The sequence below is a fragment of the Oryzias latipes genome (genome assembly GCF_053564925.1).
Source record: "Oryzias latipes strain Hd-rR chromosome 1 unlocalized genomic scaffold, Olatipes_Hd-rR_3.1 chr1_Y".
Taxonomy (NCBI): Eukaryota; Metazoa; Chordata; class Actinopteri; order Beloniformes; family Adrianichthyidae; genus Oryzias; species Oryzias latipes.
Window position 1 is genome coordinate 9715381 of NW_027616335.1, and position 17699 is coordinate 9733079.

Consider the following 17699-nt stretch of genomic DNA (forward strand, 5'->3'; position numbering starts at 1 on the left):
GAGTGAGTGAGCGATTGAGTCTTTCCACCATCAGTGGTCATTTGAGGACCTGCAATAATTGTTACTTCTTGTGTTGCATCACACACCCCTGTATAAATAAATTAGATTAATTAATACATTAGTACAATATGATAGATTTACACTTTTGTTGTATGTTGTTTATCAATAAAGCTTTTTCAAGGCTAAAATTAGGTGAGAATTGGTGTAGTACCACGCCCATCCTGTAGGTGTCAGTGCAGGCAGTTAGAACGCAGTAATCCCAAAGCTGCAGCAAAAGATAAACAAAATTAGTTCTCTGTTCGCTGAGACATTCATGTCAAGCTAGCTTTTATTTTTATTTTATTCTTTACTAATAATATAAAAGTTAGATTGTTGTAAGGCTAAACTGTCTCCTACAATACCCCCCCCCCCCCCCCCTATTTTTAAGATTGAGTTCATAGGCTGGTTAGCTTAGCATCAAGAACAATATGAAGTCCCTGGTTGGTTACGGAGTGTCCTCTGACTCTGACAGCGAGAACGAGACGAGGGATAGGACCTGCGACAGACTGGGGTGAGAACAAACATTTAGTGTTCTAATATATACAATGAATTTCTTGAAAATTATTTTATGGTGGCTGTTTTTGACAACTCATTACGTTTGGTCCTCTAGATCTATTAAAGAGACTGGGGAGAAAACAACAGCCGGCCAGGAGGGTCGCAACTTTTTACTCGAGTCTGAGTTAACATCTAGTGAATCAGAACCGGAATATGAGGATCCAGAACCTTCATCGCCACCACATCCTAAAACGGCAGCATCAGTACCGAGGGAACCCACGCTTCCTGCACCTTCATTTGGTTCCCATAATCCAAACAGGTTACCCCCTCCCCCCCTGAAATCTTCCTCTGACTGCAGTGTGTTTGCGAATCCGTTCAAGGCTCAGGTTGATCAGAAACTCATCGCTCTGCAGAAACACGTCCCTCTCACAATGCAACCCAAGCCATCTCAGATCGGAGGCAGAAAAATGTGCGTCTCCTACAGAAAGGATGGAAGATGCAGGTTTGGAATCAAGTGCAAGTTTGCTCACGACAGCGACCTTCAGACTGTCACTGCGAGTTCCTCCCATGATCCGCCTGGAAGAGAAGAACCCTCAGGTGCAACTCAGGCTCCAGGTCAAAGATCCCAGAATCCTCGGCTGGAGTTCAAAGAGGAAGAGGAGCAGCCAGCGAAAAAGAAGCGAGTTGGACTGAGTAACACTTTAATTCCTCCTAAAAAGGCAATGAAACAGTTTGCTCTGCAGAGGAGCAGAGAGCAGATCAATACGTCCTGATAAATAGTATTATTGCTCACGGTGATCACAATCTGGATAGTTTGAGAGTCAAACCATATGAGATGCTACACACTAATGTTATAATACGTATAAAAGAAATATTATTTTACTCACTTGGTCAAATTCTGATCGTGTTGTGGAGGAAGATACATTTTGATTTAAATCTAGTAAATCAATAAAAACAGTTGGTTTATGTGTTAAGACATTTATTTACATCGTCTAAATGAACAGTGTCTTGTTTTGGGCTTGAATGAAACTAACATTAGATCAGAGATTACAGTTAAATGACATTACAGTTAATAAATTATTGATAAATCTGTGAAAGTGGCTTGCTGATATTGAACATGTTTGTCCATTATTAGTTATAGTTGAGCCTTGGTGTACTTAATAGTCAGAGACGGCTTAAGAAATCATTTGTCTTGAAAAGCTTATCCTCCCTTTAGTCTACAAACGACAAGTCTGACAAACAGCTGCACATAAAAACACGTCAACACGGTTTCACTAGCGGTTCGTCTTACAGGCATTTTCATTTCGCTGTATTTTCTGTTCCATCTCCTCTTCATCTGTGAAGAAAAAGCTGCCTCCGTGTTTTTTTTAATAAATACAAAAAAAAAAATCACCTTTTTCCACTTTGATGCCGAGTTTTGACGTTCCATGCTTAATTCATCAGAGATGGGGAATCTTATTGCATCACTGCAACATGAAATCAATATACAGACATTAACAGCTAGTCGCAGGACTGTTATTTACAAAGGCATACACAAACAGATCTTTCCCTGATACAGATATTCTAAAATGCTACCAGTGTGAACAGTACATTATATATTGGTGAGCCTACAGTTACCTTAAAGGTGGCATTATAGTACAGCCCCCGTCTTTAAATGAGGGCCTGCTGTACGTGTCTTTCTGTCTCGCCCGTCAGAACTTCATCATCAGCCGTCTGCTCCCAAACCACGCTGTTCTCTCCCACAATGTCTGTCGGCTGGTGGGAGGTGCATGCCGGAGAGCCGGGGGGCAGCACCGAATTGTCCAGGATGAAGCCCTCTGCGCTTGTGGACGTCTGGCTCTGGGACTGAGGCTGGGAGGCTAAGAGCAGAGGTGGGCTCGGAGCGGCCGTCTGCAGGGTTTGAAGCTGTGGCGAAGTGGCCAAGATGGGGATCTGCTGGATGTGGGTCTGGGACTGGCTGACGGGCTGGAAGGTCATCTGTAGGATCTGGGTCTGCCCGGAGCTCTGCTGCTCGGACGAGTACGACTGCAGCGGGTGCAGCTGGGCCTGGTGCTGAGTCACCACAGGGCCGGAGTGGAGGGTCAGCTGCTGCTGCTGCTGCTGCTGTGGAGCAGTCTGGACAAACTGGACGGGCATCTGCAGCTGGAGATGAGTCTGCTGCTGGTCGTCAGCTGGGGACGGGGGGTCGATTGGGGACAGGGCAATTGTCACTGGCACCTGCATGGTATGAAGGTTCTGGTCTTGACCCAGTAAAACCACCTGGTGGCTCACTTGCTGAGGCACGTGACTCATATGGGATATCTGAGCAATGTCCTGACCCAACTGGTCCACCGCCCCACTTGGTGCAGCTTGGTTGACATCCACGCCTGCGACTTCTCCTTGCATGGGGTTTCCCGGCAGCTCGAGCAGCGAGGCAGGGGTAGTGATGAGGGCACCGGCGTTGGCCGCCAGCGCCTCTGCAATTAAAACCTCCGGGTGGCTTTTGGCCTTGTGAGCCACAACGCAGTCCTTCTTCTCAAACTTTTTGCCGCAGATGGAGCAAGAGAACTGATAGGTGGCGTCAGCGTCATGCTTCTTCATGTGCCAGTTAAGAGAGGCCTTCTGGCGACATGTAAATCCACAGATCTCGCACCTGTTAGGAAACAGATAAAAACAATGGTTTGAAAGGGGAAATCAAGTCATGAAACCGCGAGAAACAAACCAAACGGTCAAAGTGCTCACTGTAGAGGCTTCTCCCCAGTGTGAATCATGCGATGCACAGCCAGGTTGTGGGAGCTCTTGAAGGCTCGAGCACAGAATTCACAGATGTAGTCTCTCTGGTCTGTGACAAAAATAAAAAAAAGTCATTTTTTTTAGCATACAGTATTTTTGAGTATAAGTCGCGTTTCTTTTTTGTATAGTTTGGCCAGGGGAGCAACTTGTTTGTGATTTTTTAAACATAAATAGGTTCATAAATTTGTTATTTTCCCACTAAAAACTGGTTGCTCTGTTTTGTGTTTTGTGCTAGATATGTCCCGACCGTGCAGATACTCAAATCTAAAAATTACTCAAAATTTGGCAGATACTTTTTTTGTTCTTATTTATAATGCTTTTTATTTTGGCTCCTGCGACTTAGGGTACGTTCACACTGCAGGCTGAAACGACCCAATTCCGATCTTTTGAAATGTGACCCAGGCCACTTGGGTATGTGGTCCTGAATCCGAAACGTATCCGATTTTTTGAAATGCGACCGCCGTCTGAACGGCCAGGCCACATGTATCCGACCCGTACGTCATCGATACGCTACAAAAGTCATAATTCTGCGTTAAAGTAGGCGAGAACGAGAACATAAACATCAACCACGGCGGACGATGCTGCTGAGACCAGTCAGTGGAAGGGAAGTGAGGTCACCGATTTGATTCATATTTGGGGTGACAGCTCTATACAGGCCAAACTCAAGGGCTCTTATCGCAACCGCGGTTTGAAAAGATTTCCAGCGAAATGGGTACAGACCATCCTGGCTCCAATGCCAGCGAAAAATAAAAAATCTCCGAGCGAAATACAAGGAGGTTAAAGACTGGAACAAACGAAGTGGCCGTCAATGAATCACCTGTCCATTTTATGAAGAGCTGGACTGCATTTTGGGGGATAAGCCCAGCGTTGTCGACATCCATTGTTAACGTTAGCTACTTCCGCAAACGAGTGACGTCGTTCACCATTGAGTACTCTTTTGCAGTACTCTTTAGCATTAAGCCCTGCAGTGTGAACGTAGCCTTATACTCTGGAAAACACAGAACACATGAAAGTAAACAGCCAACAAGGCTGAAGCCTGCATACCTGTGTGGTGCTTGGCGTGGCGCAGCAGCTGCTTCTGCAGGCGGAAAAGCCTCCCACACGACGGATGGGGACAAACGTACTTCTTCTTGAGTAAATGCTGATACTTGATGTGATGCTAATGAGAGGGGGAGTTCAAATAATAAGATGGGGGGTTAATATTTTGATATTTTATATAAATCCCCCTTTAGATCTTTAATTAATCAAACTTGTCTAATCCTAAAAGTAGTAAATAAATAGATTTACTAAATCAATTGACTTTTTGTTAAGCCAATTCAGGAAAGGAGACAAGGCGACTGAGGTCAGATTGAACGCCAATGATCGGCGAGACCAACCTGAAGGTATCGAGGATGAGCCAAAACGGTCCCACATCCTTCCATCTCACAGCGCACATACTGCACCGGTGGCTTCTTCCTGCGTGGACAAGAGCACAGACACGCCAAAGGTCAAACAGTTGCCTCATTTTGCAGCCGTCACTTTTTAAAGAGTTCCTCCTTAGAGACTCACTAAGAGGAAAATTGTGTGTTTGCTGTTTTCAACATCTTCTTGTGGCATTTTTCTGATAATGGAGGGCATATGTAAAGAAAAACAAGCTTACATTTTTATTTTATTTATTGCAGAAACAATGTCACACAAAACAACCTAAAAACGGCAAAATCTGTTTATTAAGAAGTCAGTTTACTTTTTTATTGTGCTTGCAACATTTTGTTCAAGTGTTTTTATTGTGTTTTACCTTTGAATCTGTACAGTGTCTTTGAGTGTTTTGAAAGGTGCTTTTAAATAAAATGCATTATTAATATTATTATTATTATTATTATTATTATTATTACAATCGTCATTAAAACACCACTGGAACACTTTCAAACAGATCACAAGATGATCGCAGTGGATCTTTAAGTATTTACTCCAGACCACATACATTAAGGGGCGCACATTCCCGTATTTTTACCACCATAGGGCGCACTTAAAAGTCTTTATTTTTCTCCAACGCCCTATGGTGCGGTGCGCCTAACATGTTGTTGTGTGACTTCGGTAAAGAGGACGTAGGATAGTACAGCATGAGAACGGTAAGGAGGGAAGTGAAGACGTGAAAGAAGACACCATCCCAAATAGTACAAAAGTGCAGATCATTTGGGTATTTAAACTGCAACCTATCCTACTTTTACTAAGACTGGGAGGTAGGGTGGGCGATGTCCTTTAAATTGACGATGATATCGTTGGGGGGGGGGGTAATTTTTCATTATTATATAATTATTATTCGGTATTTTATTTTAATACTTTATTTATTTTATTAACCAACTAATGACTCATTCAAGATGAAAAAAAATGTCCAGTATAAACTGATGGAAGTGACTTTAACAAAAAAAAAAAAAAAAAATAGAAAAGAAGTAATCCGCTCCTGCACTTGATTAGTCAAGTGGACAGAGCGACTGTGTCTCTGAGCAGAGCAGACGGACTTATTGCTCTGTGTTTGAGGGGAAGGGAGGATGCTTTGTTACGTGCGCGCTATGGGTGGGAGACTTCGGACTGCGATCCTTCCCGCAGCTCTAGGTGAACGAGCTACCGAACTCAGGAGAACCGAGTCTCCCGCTAAAAGTGTGTGTCCAGGCAGAGCTCGCACCGTCAGCTCACAGCGGCTTTGGGGCGGTGTGTGAACTTTTTTCAAAGCAGAAATGCCACTCAGTCCTTAGAAATCGTTTAAACAATCACGTGGATTTGTGTTTCCAGTCGTGTCAAAGGCTGATGTTATTTCCACATATTTACATGCAGCCAAGCTGCAGATTGCAGCTTTTCCCGCATGGATTTATGTTCATCAAAGGCTAAATGTTGTTAGCGCGTGTTAGCCTCTCCTAACCCTGGCTTCTTCCGGCTCCGTTCTTCCACAAAAAAAGCACTGACCACAATGATGAGCGAACAGCTGCTTCATAATAACCATCACAATAATGAAAGCACGTTTAGAAGATCATCTCATATATTACCGAGCTGCCAGGTCTCTATGTATCTGGCAACTCGGCTTGTTTACAGCGAGACTAATTTCCTCTTCCGGTATTTTTAACACTACTGAGCATGTGCGAATGATTGATTCCGACCGAAAGTGGGACCCATGTTAACGTTTGTTATAATCAGAAAAAGGTTTTCTGGGCCCGTGTGCATGGTTGAATTCTAATCCAACCATTGATCTGATCAAGATATTTTGCACATGTAACCGCCGCTTATGGTGTCGACTCGCAGCGCGGCGGGGGCGTGGCATCACGATGGTGTCTCTCCATCGTGATGTCAGTCAGCCATCGGCACAACCCTACTGGGAGGCAGCGCCGGGTGAGATACGCCACCGTTTGTGAGTAGATTGCAGATGCTGGAAGGGAACCTGGCATGTTTGATAGAAATGTAACCCAGCTGTTCATTTTAGATACAGAAGAGGAGGACTTTGACAGATGTTTGGATGCTAAATGATGACTGGAAAAAAAAAAAAAAAATCACAACCAACTCGGTTTTGCTTCCGCTGCCTTTTTTAAAACGCACACTATCATGCATGTTTTACCGGTATGTTTTAACGTACCCGCGCCCTAAAACCCTCTGCGCCTTTTGTATGTGTTAAATACAGAAAAAGCACCCGTAAACATCCACTGCGCCCTATGGTCGTGAAAATACGGTAGTCAATCTCAATCTGACAAATGTATATTTGATGTGACCGTTTGTAGAATCTGGGATTATAATCACCAAAACAGATTTGACTCTCACCTTCTCTTCGGCAGCCGTGGAGTTTTGTCGTCTTTTTTCCGACGACCTCTCCTAAAACAGAAAGAAGAAAGGTTAGCTGTTAAAAATGGCTTCTGCAGCCACACACATCCCCAAAAAAATCTTAGATGTTACTCAAAAACTGTCAGAAGAAACTGCTGGCTAGTACTTAGAAAAACACCATGTACTTTTTCTTTTCAGTATTTCAGTAAACATCTACTTGGTTGCGACAGTAGTTGGAATGTGTGATGATCAGTCTAGTTATCTGCATGAAACCTGCTGTCGGCTAAACTTACTTCCTAGGTCCATCTGGATCTTCTGTAACTTCCTCCTCCATCTTTACTTCCTCTTGTACGATTTCCACACTCTCTGAACTTTCTACTTTTATTTCATCGACCTCTTCTTCTTTCTTAGGGCCTTTGTCTTTGTCCTTCTTCTCCTTGTTTCTTGGAGGAGCTCTGCGCTTTGGTTTAGCGGCATCCCTATAAAAAAAAGATTAATAACAAAAAATCTGACTCTGAAAGAGCAAATTTGACTCCTGCGTCTATTCCAGCACGAGCAAACAGGAAGAAAGCTCAGTTTCTTCTAAAAGCGAGTGCCACCTAAACCTTTGTTTTATTGACACACAAACCTTTCATCCCTCGGGTCATAACTCTGATCGTTCAGGTCGTCCCTGAAGGGCGGATCTTCATCGGAACTCAGACCCTCTTCCTCGTCTAGACTGCTAAACGACAGAAACGTCTTGTGCTTTAAACATCTCTTTTTCACTGTCAGCGCATGAACGCCGGCGAGTGGCGTTTGCGTACCTCTGCGTTGGGGGTTGGTAGTTGAGATCATTCAGGTCATCCTGGAACAGAGGCTCCTCATCCCTCAGCGCTTGCTCAGCGGCGTTGTCCTTCCCATCCCCTTTCTTTCCTTCACTGTGTGAAAATCATTTTTGATTTTTTTTTTCTCCACATGGCTGCAGAGGCTTGTTTAGTCAATGTCAAAACGTTTTCTTCAAATAGTAACATACCAGTTGTTTGGGTCATAAAAAAAAGAAAAGACTGCATAGAGCAAACAGTAAATTCGGAAAGGATAAAACAGCAGCACATCTTTTTTTTATGAGATTTTCGTAGCAGAAGCTGTAGAAGTCTGGTTTTCAACCAGCTGATATTGTTTGCACCTATTTAAAGTGCAACCAAGCACAAAAACGGATAAAAATTCACTAAGGGTGGCCAAGATGCACATTGCTGCATTGCCAGCATGTATTTTAATAGATCCAAGGCTAAATTTAGTAGTTGGTCGCATTTATTTTAAGGGGTAATTAAAAAAACAGGAATGGTTACAAAGCGGCATAGCAAATACTTAAGTTTCTTTTCAGAGTTTATGTCTTTTAATATGTGGGTAAAGAGCAGAAACATACGCCATACCATAGTCCAAATTCTTCACAAACAATAATGCTCTCGTGTATCTGAAGGGCCAAAAACACACTTACGTGTCACTCTTGTCCTTGTCGTTTTTCTCTCCTTCCGCCACTGCATGACAGAGATGGACATCACTAAACGATCACTTGCAAACTCAACATAATCTAAGGAATGTGAGTCAACAAGCTTCACACCTGCTGGATTCTCCACGCCAGGTTCGGTCTTACACATAGGCTTGGCGAGTCCACGGACTGTCCTGCCAGCTGGAGTCTTGGCACCGGTTTGGGTCGAGAGGCGTCTGGAGGGAAGAGCTAGAGAGAAGAAGTCGATTTTTTAACTGTGGGTTCAAACAGCTATCTGGTTTGGATGAATGAATATTTCTTACCTTGTACATCTGCTGCATTTTTCTTGGACTCCTCCGACCTGCAGATAGGAGAACAGCGTTACATTCACTTTACTCAGTGACAAAATGATCACAACTGAAGCGTATCTCATTAGGGAAGACTGGAAGCATCTTCACAGCCAGGTGAAGGTTTACTCCACCCATGCAAGCAGCAGAAAGGGGACGAGCCCTGCTGAAGGCGTGCTGCAACAAGAACCCCACTGGCACACACTGAACGTTTTCAACATCTTTTACTTAATGCTAAATAGTTAAATTGAGACTCACTCTGTGCCTTGAAGGATGTCTCCTGGAACATCCTCTTCAGCCTCCAGCGCACTCGCGGAGTCAGAAATTTTCTTCCTCCTTGAGTTGGAAACTTTCCTCCGTTTGGCTGCTCCGCTCTCTGGACCCGTTTCGTCTTCGTCACTTTTGGAGTCCTTCAGCCAGGCCGGTACCGCTCGTGTCGACCTGTCTCTTAACACCCGTCCTGAGGTCAGAGGGCTCAAAGCGGCTCCGTTCACTTCTTCCGCCGAGGCAGAGGCTCCGGACCGCGGTCGACCCGCTCCCCGCTCTCTGAGCGCCCTCCGCGGTGCACTGGACGTACTGTTTGCCGGGGTCTTCACTGAGGCCTTGTCTTCGGCTGGCGTTTCACCATTATTTACATCCCCGTCTCGGTCGCTCGCTGGTTCCATCACAGTGAGGGCAGCACGGCCCACTCGGGAAATGCTTTAAGTCGAGCAGGTTTACACGCAAAGTAAGAAAAAAATAACTATATCTGCTTTGAAGACGATTTGACGACAAGCGGCCCAAATACAACAGTGATGCATTTTCTGTTTAGTTCTTCGCAAATTAAATACAAGTAAATATTAATTAGAAACTTCTAAGTTTCTTTAATTACCTATTCAGCAATAAAGTGAAATAATTTTAAAGAAGCAGACACAATTTTCTTGCTCTTAAAGCCATAGTAATCGTACTTAGTCGTCCAGGCCTAAAGCACCACCATTTTGTGCGCTTTGTTGCGTCTCCTTTAAGCCAAATATAAACCGAGGGTATGTTCAAGAGCGGCAGCGCGTTTTAGTAGATATATAAATCAAGTGGATTTCCTTCAGCGCCTCACACAACTGGGCCGGTCTAGCGAGTATGTTTACAAGTCTACCACGGCGTGCGCCGTAAGGGCAGAAGTAGTGCGTACTGTTTACCCGAGAGAGGCGTACACAGACGACCTCGAGGCATCATGGGAAATGTAGTGAAATATAGATTATATGTTTTCCAAGTTCACTGGTTGACGATAAGGTTTGTGTATGTCCCCTTTCTGGGATTTTACATAAAAATGAAATAAAGTCAGAGGTCGAGCAATTGAGACCAACCTTGAATGTATGGAGTTAATTCAGTTTCAATGATCAGAAATGCACACAACCAGTTTCACAAATACGAACGCTCTGATTCACAACTGTAATTTTACGCAAACGTGCAATATTAATTTGGAAATGCACACAAATGCACACCCTGTGTAGTGTATGCACAATAAGTGTTTCCCCCCAAATGTGCACGCTGTGTTTCACAGAAACACAATACATTTTGCAGAAATTCACATAAATTTTTTCAGAAATGCACAACAGATGCTTCACAAACATCATTTTTAGGTACACTTGTTATATGAACTCACAGATCGTGCAAATTTTAGAATGTGCGTTCACAAACCCGCTATCATTTGTGAATCTCCCCACATTTCTGAGAGATTTCTCTGCGGTGAATACTGAGACTCCCTTCACGCTGCAGGTCAACTAATGTCACCATTGCGTTTTATTTTACAACAATAATCCCCAACATGGCGCCCAATGAGATTCCGCATCGATCACAATTGCATCACACTGCTGTAGTTACATAAATGTACCACTAGATGGCGACAATTGACCATAATAACTTAGTTCATTCAAAATTCTGAGATGTTAAAAAAAACAACTTAGTTGTATTTTTACATTTGCAATAAATTACTTTAATAAAAAGCAGCATCAAGTATAAATAAATATGTATTGAAACGTTTTATCAATAAAAACTTTTTTTTATACAATACCAAATTTTTATTTGATGTAAAACTAAATTTGACAAGACCAACCTCCCCACCAAAAAAAGGCATATCAAACATGACACCTGTCACCTCTGTTTCTAAGTCACAATTTGAGAAGACAGCAGACTAGTAATATGTAATGTGTTTTTTTTATATTACAAGAAGTAATAATGAATTTGGTTCATTTATTTCATAAGTTTACATTTATGATCTTGAATGCAGCAGAAGGGAGGTTTACAGGCAGGTAAAACCAATTCATGGTGTCCGTCATCTTTATTCAACTGTTGCAAAACATGAATTGTGCTGGATAAATATATTTAAAAAATACAAATTTTATTTGGATGACTCTAAAGAAAAGTACTTTTTGTAGAGCAGTGCATTTTTCTGCAATTCAAGGACTTTGCTTATCTTTGCTCAAGAAGTCACAGCACTGAATAGTTGACAATTAACCTAATTAGTAGCTATGTCGTCCACCGGTGTTTTATCTGTTTGGAAAGTCATTTTGTCTTCCTTAGATTCTGTCCAAGCCACTGTTTTTTTATTTTTTATTTTATTGATCACATTTCATTCTTGTGCATAAGACAATGCTTCCAATTAAATGATACGACAGGCATTTATGGAACGATAGGAGTTTGTAGCTCGATAAATGTTAAAAAGTAAAACCGTTTGGGTAAAAGATAGAGTTAATAAAGAACAGCAAACTAACTCAAATGATGAAATCCAGCCTAAAACGGCCATTTGGGTTCAGCTTCTATGTGGAGGAAAGTTCAGCAGTTGATGAAACATTTTCCAAACTCTGAACTCCTTCAAATCCACAGCTTCTTGGAGTCCTTTCACCTCACATAACCCTCATCTGTCCTTGAATCTAAACGTCAGGCTGAGGCTGATGATGACCTCGTTTCATAAAGCGATGGGGGAATGATTAACCATGACACCTTCCGCATCTTTTCAAATACACTTTATTTGCTTACTTTTTCACTATAAATATAATAATGCACAAAAGAGGGAATGAGGCTGTTTATTTCTTTTTTTTTTTAACAAACCTGTAGATAGAAAAAAAAACAGTTTGCATAGCTCTACAACAGTACAGCAAAGGCAACATGTTGACAATAAGGCACACACACTCGGAAGAGTTTAAATGATAACGCCTCAATGAAAAACTTCATTGATGTAAGCCGTTTATCCTCCACTGTAGTGTGATGAAATGCAGATACAAAAAACAAAAAAGTACAGCAGGCATTTTTAGAGTGGAAGGCAGGATAGAAAGGACACTTTTGTTGTTTGTTATATTTTTTTCTTTTTTTTCTTTTTGACAAATGCGACTTCAGTCTGTCAGTAGTTAAGACACGGCTAACACGCAGAGTTGCAACACCACCAGTTCAAAGTACCAGCAGGTTGTAACACCTCAGTGGGCCAGCTTTAATCTTTGCTGAAGCTGCTAAAATTTAGCTGAACATGAGGATTCTTTGTGTTCCCACTCTTAACACTAAGTATATTACACAAAACTAAAAAAAAAGGCAAGGGTAACCTTATTGTCTAAGGCTAACAGACATTCGGGGGAAAATAAGAAAAAAAAAATACCATATTTTTCTACCTTTATTACTGTGGATTTTTATCCCTACTTAAGTTGTAAATAAGGAAAAGAAGTTTTGAATATATTATACCTTTTTCTTCTCACTTCATACACAACAAATGCATATATTAAATATATATCCTGACTTGTCATCATAATGTAGTTAACAGCAGTAAAATCCAGTAGGAGATGGAGGAACATACAACAGATGAGACACATCAAATGTCATTACACTTGTTTTTCAAATTCTTGGACCAATCACTAAATCAGTTAAATATGAGAGTAAAACTTCAAATATAACTCAATCAAAAAAAAAAAGAAAAAGGAAAGTTGGCATATTTTGAAAAAAATTGTTTTTTTCTTCTTTTTTTTGCGGATGCGCAACTTTCTGCTTAAAGTATGGCTAAATTGTTGCATATTTCAAAACGAGATATTGCTGACATCCAATTTTACACATTTTAAAAACAAAAAAACAATGGGCAGTTTTAACAAGTGCAGGGAAAACATTCAGGAGCTTTTTTCATCCATTAAGGGTTTCAAATTGTTACATAAAAACAGTCAAAGATGTTTTCAGATTAGGTTTTACACTTATAAATTTTTTCATTTGAAAGTGATGACTTCTTTCCAGTTGTAAATAAGTGCACCTCGGTCAAGCACAATATGTTGCTGTAAAGGGAAAATGGGCTTATGGAGTGTTACTGCACTGGAGGGAGGCAGCCGCTGTCTCATCTGACTGCAAAAAAGTTGAAACAGACTTGTTTCGCTATGGCACAGTAACACTAAAAGTTGAGGTTATCGTAAAAACAAAACAAAAAAATTCTGGGGGGCTAATGGAAATCTCTGTGGGCTTGTTATGTAGGCACAGAGTATAAGGCATTGGCACTTAAGTCAAGCACAAAGGAGTTTGTAAGTCAGAGTCATCAGTCTGGAGTGTGGTAAATGGGTTGTTTAGCACTAGAAAAACATGGAAGCGGTTCCAGTCATGGCGCCCCCTAGCCCAAACAGAAAATACCTCCAACCCTCTGTCCATGTTTGTTCACCTCTCAAGAGGGAATCCAATCAAAAAAAAAAAGAAACGAAAATAAAGGATAAAACCAAACGATTCAGTCTATTGGTCCCCCATCAGCTCTTAAGCCAGGGGACACCTCCTTGTACACAATGCCTTCCAGGAGTGGTTGGTTTCTAAAAATACAGCTAGTGTACATGTGAAACGTGGGAAGGTGTGGTGTGTCCATCTTTTGGTCTGTACTGTGTGTGTGTGTATATATATATATATATATATATATATATATATATATATATATATATATATATATATATATATATATATGTATCCTTTAAGCTCTTGTGGATTCTGTCATTACATAAGCCATGAACACAATAAACCAAAAACAAGTTTCCAAATGTTAAAGCCAAAAAACGACAAACTAGTTAAAGTTGAGGAAAAAAACACCTAGAACCTTCATTTAAGAAAACCAAAAAAAAAAGCTAAAGCTAAGTGAAACAAGTTTCAAAGTATAAACATTCAACCAACATGGACGGACAGTATCCCCTACAAGACGCAAAACTGGCTAACATATCACAAATTAATACAAGAGCAACTACAAAACAAGAATATTTCCAAAGTTAGTAGCATTGTCTTATCAGTAGTTCCTGTTTTGTTTTACCTCCTTCCAATCATTTCAATCTTTCTGTTTTTTTGTTGTTGTCTCGTTTTTACACTTAAAAGGCAGTGTAAAGGTCTATTTTGGGGAAAAAACTAATACCATCACAAATAAATGAGAGACCTACAAAGAATAAAATCTTAAATACGTATCTTCTCGTCATAAATACTTAAATGTACCTTCAGTGTTCCCGTTGCCATAGCAACAAAATGGTGGAGCCATGCTTTCGTTGGAGAAGAGGATGTGTACACTGTGTTTTTGTGAGAATATATCTATGGTAAAAACCTGTCATTATATCTAACCGCACTGACACCTTTCTGGGTTCACGGGGACGAGAGCTGGAGAAGTCTGGATGTCACTTCTTTGCTCCTAATGTTTGCTACAAATTCCTTCAGAACTCGAGTCCGAGAGATGTTTTGAGGAACAGGCACTGTTGAGATGTCGTTCAGTCACACCCTGGTGTCTTGGTCAGGATCAGTATGTCTGGTAGATGTCGTGGAGGGGCAGCTGAAAGGCGGCTGCAGGGAAGGCCTGCGGCACGGCGTAGCCGGCATAACCTCCGTATGCTGCAGCGGTCATGGCTGCGTTTTTCTGCAGGGCAGCCAGAGCAGCTGTGTTGGCCGTGTAGTTTGTGATGGGGACGAAGCCGGGTCCATACAGGCCACCGGCTGTGGGAATGCGCTGAACGTTGTGAGCCATGGCATAAACAGGAGTGATGGGACGGCCCTGATTCAACAAGACAAAAACACCAGGATTACTATAACATGTCCACAGTGACTGAAAAGGGCATGCAGACAGAGAAATAAACATGAGAAGATCAATGGAAAGTAAATGTTTCATAAACATCTCAGGAGCTCTTTTACAGAACACTCTATGAGATTCATGAGTTTTGGGTTATTCTTCCTTACAAACATTCTAATGTCCCACTCCAATCGTCTACTGATCTATTGTAAAAAGCATTCCCAGTGGTCTTCTAATTATAATGATGATGTTTTTATCCTAGTATCAAAAAACCTTTGTCATTTTCTTGTACATAGTTTCTGCAGAGCGGCAGTAGCTCATTAGAAATTCAGCTCAGAGTTGTGGGCAGGACTTTTAATGTGGACTAACCTGCTCCCATTTCCCATCGTCCCTTTGTTTACCCTCTCTATCGGTAGCTTACAGCCCCTCTCACCCCATCCTAACAATACCGGTGCAACAAAAATGGTGAGCAATATTGGAGCTATCCAGACGTACAGTTTGGAGCCAGATGCCAGCTCAGATGAGGAAAAGAATGATGTACGTGGATCTATTTGTCTGCAAGCCGATGCATCAGAATGGAAAGGACCCGGGAGCTTGCAGCTTACCATTGTAGCTTCTACATCACACTTACAAGCCTTTTCAGGTGACATTTTTTATCTGCCCCTGATTCACAACAATTTAAATTAAGAAATGTTCAGAAGTACAATTGTGTGCGTAACACAATTTTCATCGGAGTGGATATTTAAACATCTGACATGGTTTAACTTTCTTTTAAGACAAAAATATTAAAATCAGCCTTTATGGCTGTTACGTTTGGGGTCAGTCATTTAGAGACATGGGAGCAAAGGTATAAGAAGTGGAGCCAACCAACCCCTTTTTTGCAATAACTTTTTAGTAATAAGTATTTTGAGTAAACTACAATAACTGTAGTAACCCTCTCCTAAACAACAGCTTTCTGTGAGACTCACCTGGAAGGGAGGAGGAGTGGACACTGCAGGTAGGACTGTGGCGGCAGCAGCAGTGGTGTGTTCTGGGTGTTGAATGGCCAAAGGGTTGATGAGATGCTCCACTGTGTGCACCTTTCCATCCTCCATCAGTTTGGGTGCAGGAGTGGGGCTGAACACTGGGTACTGGGCACCCAGAGCAGGTAAAGCCACTGCACAAAGAAATATTCCAAAATAAAAGCCTGGATAACAGAGTGGGCCACAACAACAGGGTGTGGTAAAAGCAGGAGACAGGGGACACACACATGCAGGCATGCTTCAAACTGAAAGCAGTCTCTAAAACAAACGAATTAAAATACAATGGAGCATCCTTAACATGAGGGCAATTTACATTTCCCTATAAGTGGTGAAAATAAGTTACACAAACTGGCACTGAGGTGTGATTTGGATTATGACGGTGTTCTGCAGCGGATTAACCCCCTTACTTTAACAAACACTCACACAGAACATAAGTAATTGTTTCAGAGACTAAAAAATCTTTCAGTCTGTATTAATTTTTCACAGACACTACAAAGCCAAATTCCAGACTGACATGATTCTATTTTGGAAAAAGGAACTTGAAGTTAAATCAACCAAAAAATCAAAACAAGACTTGCAATCAGGAACAAATGAAAACAACAATAAATGATTTTAAAACAAAAAGCAATTAAGTTAGGTAATTTGTGTAAAGTTGATTCAATTGGGACCCTGCATTAGACTTGCAAACAGTCCGGGATGGGCAGTCGCTGGGTTAGGCTTTAGAAAAGGGATTTGATTGGGAAATAATGCCTGTGTTTATTTGGGAATACAGTCCATTTCTTTTTCTTTTTTTGATCTAGACAAATTAAAAATTGAAATCTTCTTGTCTGACTTGAATTCTTCCTGTCATTTGCTACAGTGCTGCTCACTGGCATGAAAAGAAGTCAAGCAGAAATTAGAACAAATTTTTCTTAAAGCACGTTAAACTAGTTCAAGTTAATCAACGCAGGCATTATTCCTGACTTCATCGTTAGGATGGCAGAATTGTGTTCCTCAAGGAAAGCGGACTTTAAAAGGTTGATCTGCGGGACATCCGGCTAAACTCCACCTTTTTCTAGTTTACATTTGGGCTCAGATGCATAGATGACACTTTGGGTTGAAATTGAAATTCCCCATTCCCAGTTAGAACTGAAGAAGCTTCTCAGATGAGCAATTAGATGTCGCCTAGACCAACCATTCAAGGTCCCGTTGCTGAATATCTTAACAGACAGAGCTGAGATGATTCATATTTAAAATTTCAGTTCCATCTATGGAAGCTCAGGAGAGGAGAAGAACTTTATCCACGAAGAGAGGCATTTTGACGGACCATGTAGGCTTTGGTTGCTCAACGGGTTCAATTCTTCCTGAGGTTAGAGTCAAAGTTGGAGCTCAGGTAAAAATTGTCAACCCCCGTCATCACATTTAGAGAAGTAACAGCGCTGTGCATCCAAAACTCATCGTTTCACTGCATTCGGGTGCCAAAAACTCCAATAGGTGTTATGAATGTCAAGTGTTCGTTAAAGGAAATGAAATGCCCTCTGGCAAAGTCAATGGTGAGGCAAGATGATACATATGTGAGGAATCCTTCCTGTTATCTTTAAACAGACCATTGTGTTTTACTGGCAATGTCCAATGCAGTTCCTCGTGTTTGTTTTTGTTTATTCAACACAGCACTGTTTCTCAGAAAAGGCACATTTTTGATGGGACAGAAAAAGGAAAGATGGAGAAATGAAATGAATGAGTTGCTTTCCGGTCATGATGGAAAAGACAGAAATTTC

General features: G+C 41.5%; 2 protein-coding genes and 1 long non-coding RNA gene across 34 annotated transcripts in view; 1 reads left to right on the top strand and 2 right to left on the bottom strand.

The window, feature by feature from the left end:
* The first annotated feature begins 232 nt into the window (after positions 1 to 232).
* On the top strand, positions 233 to 1631 carry LOC144990282 (uncharacterized). Its single transcript, XR_013654281.1, has 2 exons — positions 233 to 550; positions 650 to 1631. It is a non-coding gene; the product is annotated as an uncharacterized LOC144990282 (long non-coding RNA).
* On the bottom strand, positions 1497 to 11892 carry LOC144990281 (uncharacterized). 4 transcript variants are annotated; one of them, XM_078943425.1, is made up of 13 exons: positions 9160 to 11892; positions 8878 to 8915; positions 8687 to 8803; positions 8564 to 8603; positions 7893 to 8006; positions 7718 to 7807; positions 7383 to 7568; positions 7090 to 7140; positions 4683 to 4761; positions 4351 to 4465; positions 3256 to 3355; positions 2152 to 3166; positions 1497 to 2000 (listed from the first exon to the last, which is right to left on the bottom strand). In XM_078943425.1, the coding sequence occupies exons 1-12, from the start codon at positions 9564 to 9566 to the stop codon at positions 2185 to 2187; spliced, it is 2319 nt and encodes a 772-aa protein (XP_078799551.1). In that variant the 5' UTR covers positions 9567 to 11892; the 3' UTR covers positions 1497 to 2000; positions 2152 to 2184. The 4 variants fall into 4 exon arrangements, with proteins under 4 accessions (XP_078799551.1, XP_078799549.1, XP_078799550.1 ...); XM_078943423.1 differs by having other exon boundaries at positions 7718 to 7810; XM_078943424.1 differs by having other exon boundaries at positions 1497 to 3166.
* LOC101167848 (RNA-binding protein 47) overlaps positions 11886 to 17699 on the bottom strand; it is a 31484-nt gene continuing 25670 nt past the window's right edge. For all 29 annotated transcript variants that reach the window (XM_020703112.3, XM_011475172.4, XM_020703101.3 and 26 more), the window contains 2 exons: positions 15889 to 16076; positions 11886 to 14905 (listed from right to left, as the gene is read on the bottom strand). In XM_020703112.3, the coding sequence (XP_020558771.1) occupies positions 14654 to 14905; positions 15889 to 16076 (440 nt within the window). In that variant the 3' untranslated portion in view covers positions 11886 to 14653. The remainder of the gene's footprint in view (positions 14906 to 15888; positions 16077 to 17699) is intronic.